Below are 13,330 nucleotides of genomic sequence, written 5' to 3'. Positions count from 1 at the left end.
TAGGTTGACTGGAAGATTTTCCCTATGCCACACAGCTAGGGCACTACTGTACTGTGCATTATTCTGTTTTTAGAGTACAAGCCATGTATACATGGTAGCCCGTGGGCCAGAGGGGGCTAACGTGCATCCCCCCCCCCCCCCCACCTATGATCCTACTTCTTGGGTGTCATTTTGTTCATTGGGATCCATTTTATTAGAAAAAAGATGTTCCCAAGAAAAAAACTCTTTTGGACAATGTTTTTTTGCCCCTTACTTAAAGATATGTAAAAATATCAGTTTTTCGTATTTTGCACACTTTCTTGGGGTTTGTGAATTATTTGCTTACATTTTACCCTGTTTCTCAGCAGATATAAATCTAATCTCCACCAAATTCATAAACAATCTTTGTAAATGATACAACAATAGGTATACAAAATCATTGTAATGTATTCTATTGTCTTCTATAATTAATGACGTCATAGATTTGCATATATTTTAATATGCAAATTTCTGTTTAAAAAACCTGTCAAAATCACCTGAAAGTTGTATTTTGTCTGCTATTATCATGAAATAAGTTTTTTAACTCCCGAATTTCGTGTTAAATTATTCATTGATATGTTATCTGATGTTTCCCGCAAAAAAATTCAGTCAACTCATTTAAACATTGTTTTTTTTCCCCTTATTTTGTATGTAAACATATGAGTTTTTCGTGTATTGTACACTTTCTTAGGGTTTTGTGAATTATGTGCTCATATTTTACCCTGTTTCTGAGCAGATATAAATCTAATCACCACCAAATTGATAAAAAAATCTTTGTAAATCATACAACATGTACAACTTATTTCATGATCATAGCAGACAAAATACAACTTACAGGTGATTTTGACAGGTTTTTTGAACAGAAATTTGCATATTAAAATATATGCAAATTTATGATATATTTTTGTATACCTATCGTTGTTTGATTTACAAAGATTTTTTATTAATTTGATTACAAAAATGTTTACATATCTTCAAATAAGGGGCCAAAAAACATTGTCCAAATGGATTTTTTTTCTATGGAACATCTTTTTTCTGATAAAATGGATTCCAATGAACAAAATGACACCCAAGAAGTAGGATCATAGGGGGGGGGGTGCACGGTAGCCCCCTCTGGCCCACGGACTATGGGGTCCGCTTGCGATTCATGATTTGAGAAAAGGGTCATCATTCATAAGGGTCAATATTCATAATTAAGGGCCGCTATTCATAATTGTAGAAGAGGGTTGATCGCTATTTGTAATAAGAAGAGGGGCGTGCTCTTCATAATACGAAATTGGGTCGCTATTCATAATACGAAATCGGGGTCCCTATTCGTAAAATACATGCTTTCAGTATTATGAATAGCGACCCTCATTTCTAGTTATGAATAGTGGTCCTTATGAGTAGTGACCCCAATATAAATTCTGAATAGCAGCCCTCGTCACGTTTATGAATAGCGACCCGATTTCGTATCATGAATAGCGACCAAATTTCGTATCATGAATAGCGGTCCTTATGAGTAATGACCCTCGATCATCTCCAATTATGAATAGCGGACCTTATGCCTTTATGAATAGTGACCCCCTTTCCATTTTATGAATAGCGGTCCTTCACGTATAGGAAGTTACACGTTATGAATAGCGGTGCTTATGACTAGCGAGGTTACCCCATATTTATACCTGTACTCGGTTGCGTGTAGCGCATGACTGGTAACTTAAAATGGGGGCAAATATCCCTTTACGGGATACAACCACAGGTTTTTTCACATCAATTAATATCCCTCCAAAAAAGGGCTCTTTTATTGACTGAAAATGTTGCCTATCCTGAGAGAAAAGTGACATATTCTGATGGTTTATTCTCTGCCTTATGCGCCCATTGGACCAAAATTTTCCAATTATTAATATGTAAGGTGGTCCTTATTTCAATTCTTCTGGAAATAGAACTGAAGTGTCTGCTTCGCTCTTTTAAAAAGTTGCAGTTCAGAAAAATGCTAAAATAACTGTTCATAACAATTGCAGATTCATTTAAAGTACAAAATATGTCCTTTTTTCACCCTTACCATTCTCCATTCATTTAATTTTTTGCTGCAAATAACTTGCCCTTATTATTGGTGATATTAACGTTTTCAACCGTGTTCACCGTTCCACTCTAATCTGACATAGATTTCATGCCATTTTCCAAACAATGTTGCTTCGTGAAGCGTGTAGTCATTGAAGTCATTAATATACATTTGAAAGCATATTACTTCTAATTCAGGGGAAAAGAAACCAATCATATTTACACAGCTTATAGTTTGTTTACAATAATAGGTTTGTTTTCATGTTTTGTCTTTTTCTGCGATGCACTGTATATATAAATGTGCATGTGTATATACACGTTTTTAACTTTATTTACTTATACTAAATTACTGTCTGATCAGCCAGCCTTCAGACCACAATATGATTTGCCTCAAGCCCAACGTTCAGTGGACCGCAGCAATAACTCCTCAAACTTGGATGTTCAGGAGAAGCATTCAGAGTCTAATTTCCACAATATCATTCACTTACTTCTTCACACACACAGCAATATTTCATTTCAGTTTTCTCTAGAGTTGATTTTGGTAGCTTTAAAACTAAAAATAAAAGCAATAATTCTGATTTAACCCTTACTGTACTGGGCTATTTTGAGCACCCTCTGACTGGGGGGGGGGGGGGGGGCCTCGGAGGCCCCCCCCCCCCCTATGATCTCGGCCGTCGAATGTCCGATCAACGCGAAAATTTGCATATTTGTAGATATTTACGTAAGGAACAAGATGGTATAATTAGATTTTTCCTATTATGCAAATTTTTGTCGTTATAGCCTAATTAATTATGCAAAATGCTAATTTTATGCATTTCACAGAAAACTCTACATATTTGTCCGTAGACTTGTGAAGAATCTTGAAAATGTATTGAATAAATGTTTCCTTCATCTCAAATTGATGAGGTTTCATTATTTTTATGATATTTGAAAATGCATAGGTTAATTTGCATAAATTATGAATATGCAAATTACGCATTCATGAATATCAAATCTGGAACTATATTTAGGGAACTAGAATCATTACAAAAATTGTCAGACTCCACTTTTTGAATGTTGAAACTCATTATTCATACAAAACTTCTTTTCTAATACAAAATAGTTATTTGATGTAATTAATAATGATAATTTATGCAAATTTGATGCGATTTTCAAATATTTATTTTCTTATGTATTTTATTGTTTTTTATTTCTTATTATATCTATTGTTTTATTTCTTATGTATTCTTTTGTTCTGGAATACATCAAGTTACTCTGAGAAACATATAAAAGTAATTTGATATGAATTCATATCTTCACATTTCTGCTTGTACATAAATATATGCAATTATAGCACTTTTTTGATGACATGCGCATACTCATTGTTATGTAACACCTTACAGGTATATCCGATTTTGACGAAAATGGTATCAAAATGTGCGCAAGACTTGAGGGAAAAAAGTCATGAAACGACAATTCAAAATTCCAAGCGGTTGCGGCGCGATCCCCGAAAATGTTGAGGGGGGGCCTCCCAGGCCCCCCCCCCCCCAGTACAGTAAGGGTTAATATCAGAATTATCAAGTTATTTAGATGACTTCAAGAAATGTATTACAGAATTGCACCACACAGCCAAAAACAAGACACATTCTACACAATAACAATAAAAAAAAATGCAAAGAAGTCCTTTGTACATGAGTTTAACATTCATTCATACATTTATTCCATGATATATAATATCTGTTACATACACTAACCAACCATAAACAATTTCTTGTCAATGTGGGATACATACCTTTAAGGATATATTAACTATTTTCTAAATAAACCCAAAACAAAGAATAACATTTTTCTTATCAGAATTTTAAAGAATAAATGTTTGAATTTTCAACTAATCACTTTAATAGTACAAGTAAACAGAATAACACAAAATGGCTTTTCTTTACACATTTGCACATGCTTTATTCCAAACTAAGTAATGGAATGATTAATACCTGCACATTAAGTGCAATGAACACTTTGTACATTTATGGATTAAAATGGTGACAAGATCATAGTTATTAGGTGCTACATGTAATAAATTACAATACATCATCTTACACATTTTGTCAAATAATATGGCATGTTAAACTTACAAATCCATCTATTTCTAAGAGATTCTATTATCACACATGTTTTTCTCAGAGAAATACATGAACATAAAAATGGACAAAAGAGTGCAGTCAACACAGTACTGATTGTCCCGTTGTCTATCAAACAACATCATTTACTTCATGTATAATGCTTAAATGGATTTTTTTTCACCAGACACACAATGTACCTTCTTATACTATACATTGCAATAACACTTGTTACTACACAAAAGGAGACAACTTCATCGACCCAAAATAACTACTCATAATAAGACATGTACAATAAGATTTTTGAACCCATATTGCTGCATGTTCTCACAATACATGTACCGGTACGCCAGGCATACTACATTATCTACTCTAGTACATATTACATGTCCAGTCAAGCCCGGTCCAGGAATCGCCTGATTTCAGTAGAAGCAGAACAATCAGAAGGATAGATTTTTTCTTAAGTTTGAGAGAAATCGGACAACTGAACGAAAAGCCATGGAAAGATATAAAAATCACTAGACAAATTGGCCATGTGATAACATCATTCCCTCATAACTACCGATAACCAAATCATTTTCTTGTATTGATAATAAAAATTCTTGTTGTTTTTTGGCCAACTTCATCAACCCAAACCCCATAACTATGTTTGTAGTGTGGTAATATGTTCTTGGCTGGTTTTCTGCTTCTATTGAAAGCAAGTTATTCTTGGACTGGGATTTCACTTCACCTTCTCCTTGCTGTGTTGATCTGCCTTTAGTTTTCATTTCCATGCTTGCAATATACAGCAGTTCCCATCGTCTCCATTTGCATAAGCTCTCACCAAATTATCAAACCTTACTTACAATATGTTCAATCCTTGATATTGGGTTCTGTTTGAATGTACATGTATTTATAAGATTTTCACAAGAACATATTTATACCTTTGGCTTCTTAGAATGCAATAATACCTAGCTAGGTGTAACATGAATTCATCTTGAACTAGAATACATGATACACAAATCATTTTAGAATTTATGTTTATATACACATGTGTCAATTCTTGCTAAAATTGAAATAAAATTTCATGAAAGGAAGAGATGTCTCAAAGAATTCAACATAATTTGGCAGTGGCATTTGCCATTAAGTGCAGATGATCATGCAATGGAGAAGAATTGTATGCTCCTTTTTTCATTTTAGGTTCAATTAAAAGGTTTTGTCAATGCAATCAAGTTCAAACTACATGTATTTACACAATGAAGTTTCTTACTGCATATATAAACATGTATAAATGTGCACTTATATTTCCCGAATTTAAATAAATCTTATTCACAAACCCTTAACCTTGAGTGTTACCAAAGAATAGTCCATAATCAGAGATCCTTTAATATATCACATGTATGAAGTATTTAGTTTCATTTTTTTTTCATGTCTTGCGAGAACCAAGCTTAATGCTATAAAGAGGGTAAATTTTGAAAGAGAAATTTGAAAAGAAATTAGAAATAAAAAATAAAACAAAAAGTAATAAGAACAGTATATACATGTATTTTGATTGAAAAGGTGCTTTTCTACCAGATATCTATTCACTTCATCTTGATAGAGAGACAAATAACATTATTTTACTGTCTTGCTAAAGGATGTTAATGAAGAAAAAGGGAAAAAAGAAAAAGAATATCTAGTTCAAAATGATGGTTGTCACCTAATATGTGAAATATAGAGAGCTAGCCTGGCTTGTAAATATAATTTGTATTACATGAACTGAAAAAATGTGTAACACAATTTTTGTTTAATGCTTAAAAATGTTTTCAGAACTTGCATTCAAGTAAATTAACATTACTGCCATTATCTAAAATGTAGCTGATGAAGACTTATAGAAGTACAAAACGCATTCGAATTACATATTCAAGTTTTCTAGCAATCCAATTTACATAGATCAATGTAGATACATGTACCAGTATTGGAAATATATATTCTATGACAAGTAATTCACTGTAAACATGAAACAAACTAAACATCAACAAATAAGAAGATTTCCATATAAAACAATTTTCACAATTTTAAAATATTAACTATACTATGTGTATACTGATATGAAAGCATTGTTTGCACATTAACCCTCAATCATGGAAGATGGACATTAGTGTCTTCTAAAGGAAATTTCCTTGAAGAATTACCTGTATGATAATCATCTACACTGTCAATAGGGAAATCATTTACACTGTACTAACCATAGACATCAATATTGCTGGAAAAAACAGAGGCTTATGTAAGTAAGGATCAAGATTATTCTTTTAAATTTTTGTACAATATTTCTCTCAATAATTGACATTGGAACAAAGAGAAGTACTGCAAACTACTACTACTGCTACCATAAAGAATCCACCCCAATATACCAAAGAACCCATGAGATTATTCTATCCTGTTGTAGTGACATTTGAATACCAATTCACTTTCTTAGTAATGAGCTTTTGTTTTGTCCTTTGAATATTTTTAAGCTGCCCCAAGTAAATGAGGTACCTGCACATGATTGGACTCTATACACAACATTAAAGGAGATATAAAAGGTTCCCAATCATATCTAATGATTCAAATAATTGTTGTTATATATTTTGCGAGGATCTGGTCTACTTTGTTGACAACACCAAAGCCACGATGAGACCATATAGACCTAGAACTTCTGCAAAGATAAGGATGATAATCATTCCTACAAAAAGCCTTGGTTGTTGTGCTGTACCTCTCACACCAGCATCACCTACTATTCCGATTGCAAAGCCAGCAGCCAGTCCACTCAAACCAACACTCAGGCCAGCACCCAGGTGCATGAAACTCCTGTAACAAGAACAATAGGACAAAGGTTTCATAGCAAGCAATCCTCTTAAACAACCCCCTCAACAAGTAAAATCATTGTCATTTTATTATGCCAAATATTTTAAAATTGAACATATAAGCTTTATATGAAACCCTTTCAAATAAACCTTCAAAAAATGGAAGACCTGATGACATAGTGACAGAATACAAACACAGAACAATGTTAATAGCAAGAGGAGCAATTGAAAAACATGAAAACCTTCCCTTCTTACATCAATCTTTGTCCTTCATTTGAACTGGTCGGTGTATAAAAATGTATTGAAACCATAAAATGTACCGCCTGAAACAGCTCAACATCATACAAAAGAGTAATGAACATGTTAACAGGATCATCAACATGACATATTATTTAGCTTTAACAATACACTTTGGGTTACAAAATTCCATAAAAATTTTCTGTTCAGGGATACTTCTTGCACAACGAAGTTGAAAATTTGGTTGTCAAGTTTTGGGAGACCAATTTAGTTCCTTGCTACAAGGAAAAGTGACAATTGATTTCAAATTCTTTCTCCTTGCAATTTTTCAGGCTTATACAGACCCATTAAGCTATGTATACCATAGGTAAATTTCTTTTCATCCACTTTCTAAAATATCAAATACATGAATTAAAAATGGGGCACAATAAAAAAAACAAAATAAAATTGGTACAATAAACTAGGAATTGACATTTACTCATGTTAAATGTCTCTTTCATGGACAACGATTGTTTCTACATACTTGTATAGTGTGTAAGCAGATGGATCTGAAGGGATTCCATTGGCAATGACAGCAGCGACGACGAGACCATAGATACCAACAATACCAGCCATGACCACAGGGATGATGGATTTCATGATCAGCTCAGGCCTCATCACACTCATTGCAGCCACTCCTGTACCACTCTTTGCAGTCCCATAAGCTGCTCCTAGGGCTGCATTACAAATACAAAGAACAAATACAAAAGGATGATAAATTACATGTAAGCCATATTTAGTGATAACAAGCATAACAATGACAATAATTGAAAGAAACAGTAGAAGGAATAGACCTATGATTGTGCCAACGATACAAGAGCATTATCGTAGATACATGTATATGAAGATGAACATTGTCATCATAATATTCAACATCCTCATCATGATCATTTCATCAAAGAGAGGTATCCCGTTTTGACCAATCGGATCAGGGCCGATCAGGTGGAATCAGATAATAAATTCTGATTGCCGATCAATGAAAATGATCGGAAAATAATCCATAGTAGAAGGGGAAAAAATGCAGAAAACTTTCAAGTTTGGGGCTATCAAATACTTTTAAAAAATGAATAGCTGGGATTATTTTGTCATTTGGAACTTGTTTTAGTCCATGTTTGTTGATATTAAGTGTCTTTGCATGACTTTGAAATTAATAATATTAGTCTAAGAGAAGAGGTAAAACATGCGAGCTGCCATTTTGGATTATTATGTAGGCAGTAAGGCACATGATTTTTTTTTTCAATGGCAAAGGGGAAAGAAAAAAACTTGTGAGGGCATTATTATGGCTGATCATTATTCAAAGATAGATGACAAACAGTAGTATCTACAGGTACATGTACATGCACCAGGAAATCTGAGTGATTCCCAAAGTACATAAATTTGTCACAACTTCCTTTTCTATAAGATAGTAATATCCTGTTCAAAACTTCACAATCCATGGTTGGTTTTCTGTCACAATTACCAATCTACTGACATGTATACACACACAATTCCAACCAAGTGCATGAGGGCCATTCCATGGTAACTCGCGTTACACTTAATGGGTACATTGACACGATAATGTGCCTATATCTTTAGAACTGCTAGGATCTACAAGATACTTTTTTCAAACATGGACAGGGTAGATATAGAACAACTGAATGAAACAAAAAAGAAAATTGAAGAACAAACATTTTTAGATTCTTGGAATATTGAATTTTGGTAACTCGCGTTACAAAAAAAGGACATGGTCAATTCTATGAGACCCTCTTTTGGCAAAGTCTCCTCATACTAGACAATCTTAACAAAATCTTTCCTACGTTGATAGTAGGTTGAGACTTACTACAGTAGTATAAGATCACAATATTAAAGATAAGAAACAATGGACTAGTAAAATGCAGGAAGCAAATATGTCGGTAACTCACGTTACGTTTTGTCCGGAGGCCATTTTCACCCCTATGTAATAGATTAAATATCCCAGGACCCCTTAGAAAAGGCTTAGAATATGGAAATATATTCATCTTTTTCAATTTAGCGAAATTTTCAGGAAAAAATATTACAAGAATCCTGTGTAATCTGCAATAAATTGGTTTTTTTTTCATCTACAGTCCCACATGTACGTTTTTGATGATGGTTTGAGATCTTAGGAAATCAACAAAAATGAAAAATAAATTGTATTGAATTTGAAAGGCCCTAATGTTTTATGAACATCCATGGCATAAGGTTAGTGATAAATCAAAGAATTAACATAAGAGGTACATTTCTTTTTTTGATGTCATGTCCTTCTTCTCATGGAATGGCCCATGACATCTGAGTAAAAAAAAAAAGACACCTACATGTACATGTACAATTTTAAAGCTGTTAGGTAAAAATTAAAAAATCAAACAAACAAATGTGTATTTTTTTTTTTGAAACAGTAATGCTTTTAAAAAAAGAAAAATGTGTGTACATGTAGATGGTAGAATGGTGTTTGTGACATTAGAAAATAATATTTTAAAGATCATAAAAGCAGTTTATCCTTTACTTTAGCAACATTTAGAAACTGGATGATTTCAGGCAGCAGAGTACTTGATACCGCCCAATTTGGGCAAAACGGTGTCCAAATATTTTTCTAGATACAAGTTGTATGATCTTGACTAAATAGAATTTTTTTTTTTACCATGCTAACTTTCTTCACTAGCAACATTTAGAACCAGGATAATTTTGGGCGATGAGATGCCCTAATAATATCCTCACAGGGTTTATTCAACTTGAGATGACCCAATATTTTTGTTTGCATTCATGTTTATTTAGCAGTGAGGTTTCATTTATTATTTGGCAAAATAGACTCTACACACAAATTGCATACATGTGACGAAATGAAGCATGCTCGGTCTGAAAGTATTAAAGCGCCCATTATATTTTTTGGTGTGTTGATTACGTAATAATTTTTCCACCCACATTAAATAAGTTATTAAAAGTTACATGTAGATTAGGTCGAAAGCTTCAGTCTCCGATAATGTAAGGTTTTTCTGAAGAGAATACATTCGTCTCCACTGACCGCCTCTAAATATTAAATAATGGACCATACCAGACGTTTAATTCAGTCTACATGTACATGTATGTAGAATAGCGTAACTTAAGAGTTCTACACTACCATGAAAATTACACTGTTGGGCCGTCCTAGCACACAAAAATCAAACAAATCAGCTGGCAACCCACAACGATTTGCTTAGCCATGGTTCCGATTGCAATGATGTCATGCCTTGTTCAGCGCTGCGTGTGAGCTGTGCTGGGGCAGATGAAGATTTACTATCAGTATGACATGGTTATATTATTGGATCATTATCAAGTTCTCTCTACCCAATTCACTGAAAGCCCGTCCTAAAATGCAGCTCGAAAATGATATAGCTTTCGGCCGTCTGGTTGCTTACTAATTTATGCTTTCTTAGCAGTCAGGTAAAATAATCACCACCACCACCTCATTTCCTACATGTAGATACCAAGATCGTTTGAGGCTTTGAGCATCTACATTTTTACAAAAGCCTATCATTTCTCTAGAAAATGTTCACCTTATAATTCAAGTTTTAGCAGCCGTTGCATATAAAAAATGTTTTCTAAACAGTAAATTTGGCTGATTTTGTATGATTTGTGAAATATTCATAGGATTCTTGACATAATCTATTGGTTGATGTGCATGGGTGAGTGTGTGCAAGGTATGTGCGAGAAGAGATTTATGCAAGTATGCAATTAGCTGTAGCTTAGCCCACAGCTGCCTCATGAATTATGCATATATGGATTTTGTGCATGCTGTGTAGATGCTAGGGGCATCGATGCAGAACTGTTAAACTCTGTACACAGGGCATGGGAAGCAAACCATTGAGCCACCTCACTATGCTGAGGAATCGGGCCAGAAACCTGTACACCGGGCTCAACACTAAAGGTGCCCAGGACTAATATAGGCACCCAAAATCTAAGTCTGGACCCCAAATTTTGCACAAACCGACTGTGAAGACTCAAATGCGGATCCCCTATAAAATATTTAGTGTGGAGCCCTGCACATGTCACAACGGTTTGCTTCCCAGGGCCAGGCCCTGCATGTGTACAGAGTTTTACATCTTCACATTGATGCCACTACCAGCTACAGTGTACCCTCACACATGCACATCAACAGATACATAAACATGTCAAGAATCTATACAAATATTTTACAATATTTCACAAATTATACAAAATCAGTCAAATTTACTATTTTAGAATACATGCTACAGCTGCTAAAACTCGAACTAAAGGGGCAAAATTCTCCGGAGAAATGATGGGCTTTCATAAAGGTAAAGAACGATGTTGGTTTCAACGTACGAGTCATTTCTGAACTGCATGGCACTTACTCTAGGATAATATACATATGATTTAGCGCATGCACATTACATTCATCCGGTCTTACTTTCAGCCTCATTTTCATACACTGGCGCTTACCAGAGCCCTTATCATTGGCTATCGTTGACTGCCATTTGCTCAACAATATAACATATTATTAGTGCGAGGAGAAAAATTGCGATTTTCTGTTTGAACCAATACCAAACTCACGATATTCAAGTCAAATCTTCTTTATTGTATGATTTATTCAGCATCCTTAAAAAGTAAGTTATTTTACGTAATTTTAAGCCTTTCAGAAGTTTTTAAATTCTCAATTTCATCATATTTTAGGTACAAACTTGCGAGTTGTACTAAAATGTTCGTTGATTTTCTATTGTACGTGTGTACTTTTGCTTTAGTGCGAGTAAGTTATATGTGAAGTGCATCACTTGTATAATGCATGACATGTCAGTGTGTTTGGTACGGTTTTGTAATGGCATTGCCATTGCGCTCTCTGCTGAAGTGGGCCCTCTGTTCCTTAGATGGGTTGTGGGCGAGGGGGTGCAGGCCTGCATGAAGTTATCTCATTACGGTAGATATTAAACTTAAGCAGGCGTGAGCCGCCCGTTTACCGTGAAAGTGAAACCTGTGAGAAAGTGTATAGATCTAGGCCTAGTCTAGACTACTAATATCAATGTTTGTTTTTTCTGCAAAATACTCAAAAAAAAGAAAGAAAATGGACACAAAACAGACACTGTACTTAACGACTTATCAATATCAATCATGACTATCATTTGAGCATTTGATGAATATTTACTTGATTTGGCGTATGTTTTAGTAGATCTAGGGTCTCCAGGCCGGGGTTACGGGTCAAAGTCTTGAAATTATTCTGAACTAGCGTCCCCTTACTTTGGTCTAGAACTCAACTAGGCCTAGATCTAGATCTTGACAGGCATGACACTTGACAAGGTTGACAATTTCTACTTTTTTTTTGCTTGCTCGCTCAGCTTCACACACTCGCAAAATATAGGAGCTAGATTGCTAGAATAAGAAACAAATGTGTCATTATGGGTTTACAATGGCACTTCGCGAGTGCCAGAAACGAGGTGATGCAAAAATAAATCTTCTTCAATGAATTTGGGACTGGGCTGACGTGAAAATATTCATTTCTTAAAACTGGTGCCGTGACTAAAAAATGGCTGAAAGCGCTGCCTCTACTTTAGTAGTCTAGGCCTACTGTACGTGTACTGCGGTGACATGCAACTTACCACTGAATACCATCGCCGATGTAGCTCCCATTACACCAAAAAAGGGCGTGTAAGCTGGATTTTCTGCCATATTTAAATAGAAATATTTCTCGAATATAAATGAATATCTAGAGGTCTACTTCACAAGTCTTGTATCGGTCTAAATAGGAGCGCTAAGTGTCTTTTCTTAGGTTTTACACTGCTGTTTGTCTGCTCGGCTGAATGACAATATGGCTAGCTGGCTGCGTTAAATCACTTGTTCACGATGTAATCATGTGATATGCCTACCGTGTAAAGGTCACAAGCTCTGATTGGATAACAAGAAGCGGAATCGGGAATGGTTCTAAAAAATTGTCCAATTGAAATGTCAGATAAAAAGGGGTAATCGTAATATGCAGACTTGCGCACATCGACGATGGACATCGACTAGAATCGGAAGGGTTCGGACTGGGCCGATGATAGAGTGCAAGCACGGACTCCAATGTGACACTTTACCATAAACTAAACCAAAGCCTAGATCCCGGCCCCCCCACTCAGG

The 13,330-nt window shown here is 34.8% G+C and overlaps 1 protein-coding gene across 1 annotated transcript; it reads right to left on the bottom strand.

The window, feature by feature from the left end:
- Positions 1 to 4,873: 4,873 nt before the first annotated feature.
- Positions 4,874 to 13,056, bottom strand: LOC593221 (V-type proton ATPase 16 kDa proteolipid subunit). The gene is made up of 3 exons (XM_792708.5): positions 12,814 to 13,056; positions 7,719 to 7,911; positions 4,874 to 6,962 (listed from the first exon to the last, which is right to left on the bottom strand). Exons 1-3 carry the CDS (start codon positions 12,881 to 12,883, stop codon positions 6,758 to 6,760), a joined length of 468 nt encoding a protein of 155 aa, XP_797801.1. The 5' UTR covers positions 12,884 to 13,056; the 3' UTR covers positions 4,874 to 6,757.
- Positions 13,057 to 13,330: the final 274 nt, after the last annotated feature.

Source organism: Strongylocentrotus purpuratus, unplaced genomic scaffold (genome assembly GCF_000002235.5).
Source record: "Strongylocentrotus purpuratus isolate Spur 01 unplaced genomic scaffold, Spur_5.0 spur5_scaffold_11, whole genome shotgun sequence".
NCBI lineage: Eukaryota > Metazoa > Echinodermata > Echinoidea > Camarodonta > Strongylocentrotidae > Strongylocentrotus > Strongylocentrotus purpuratus.
The sequence above is the reverse complement of the archived record's forward strand: the minus strand, read 5'-3'. Positions and strand labels throughout refer to the sequence as shown.

Coding starts and splice junctions, on each gene's coding strand:
- LOC593221 (XM_792708.5), bottom strand. CDS start 12,883: ATGGCAGAAAATCCAGCTTACACGCCCTTTTTTGGTGTAATGGGAGCT. Junction 7,912..12,813: donor ATCGGCGATGGTATTCAGTG/GTAAGTTGCATG, acceptor TTTGTAATGCAG/CCCTAGGAGCAGCTTATGGG. Junction 6,963..7,718: donor TCTGCTTACACACTATACAA/GTATGTAGAAAC, acceptor TTCTTGTTACAG/GAGTTTCATGCACCTGGGTG.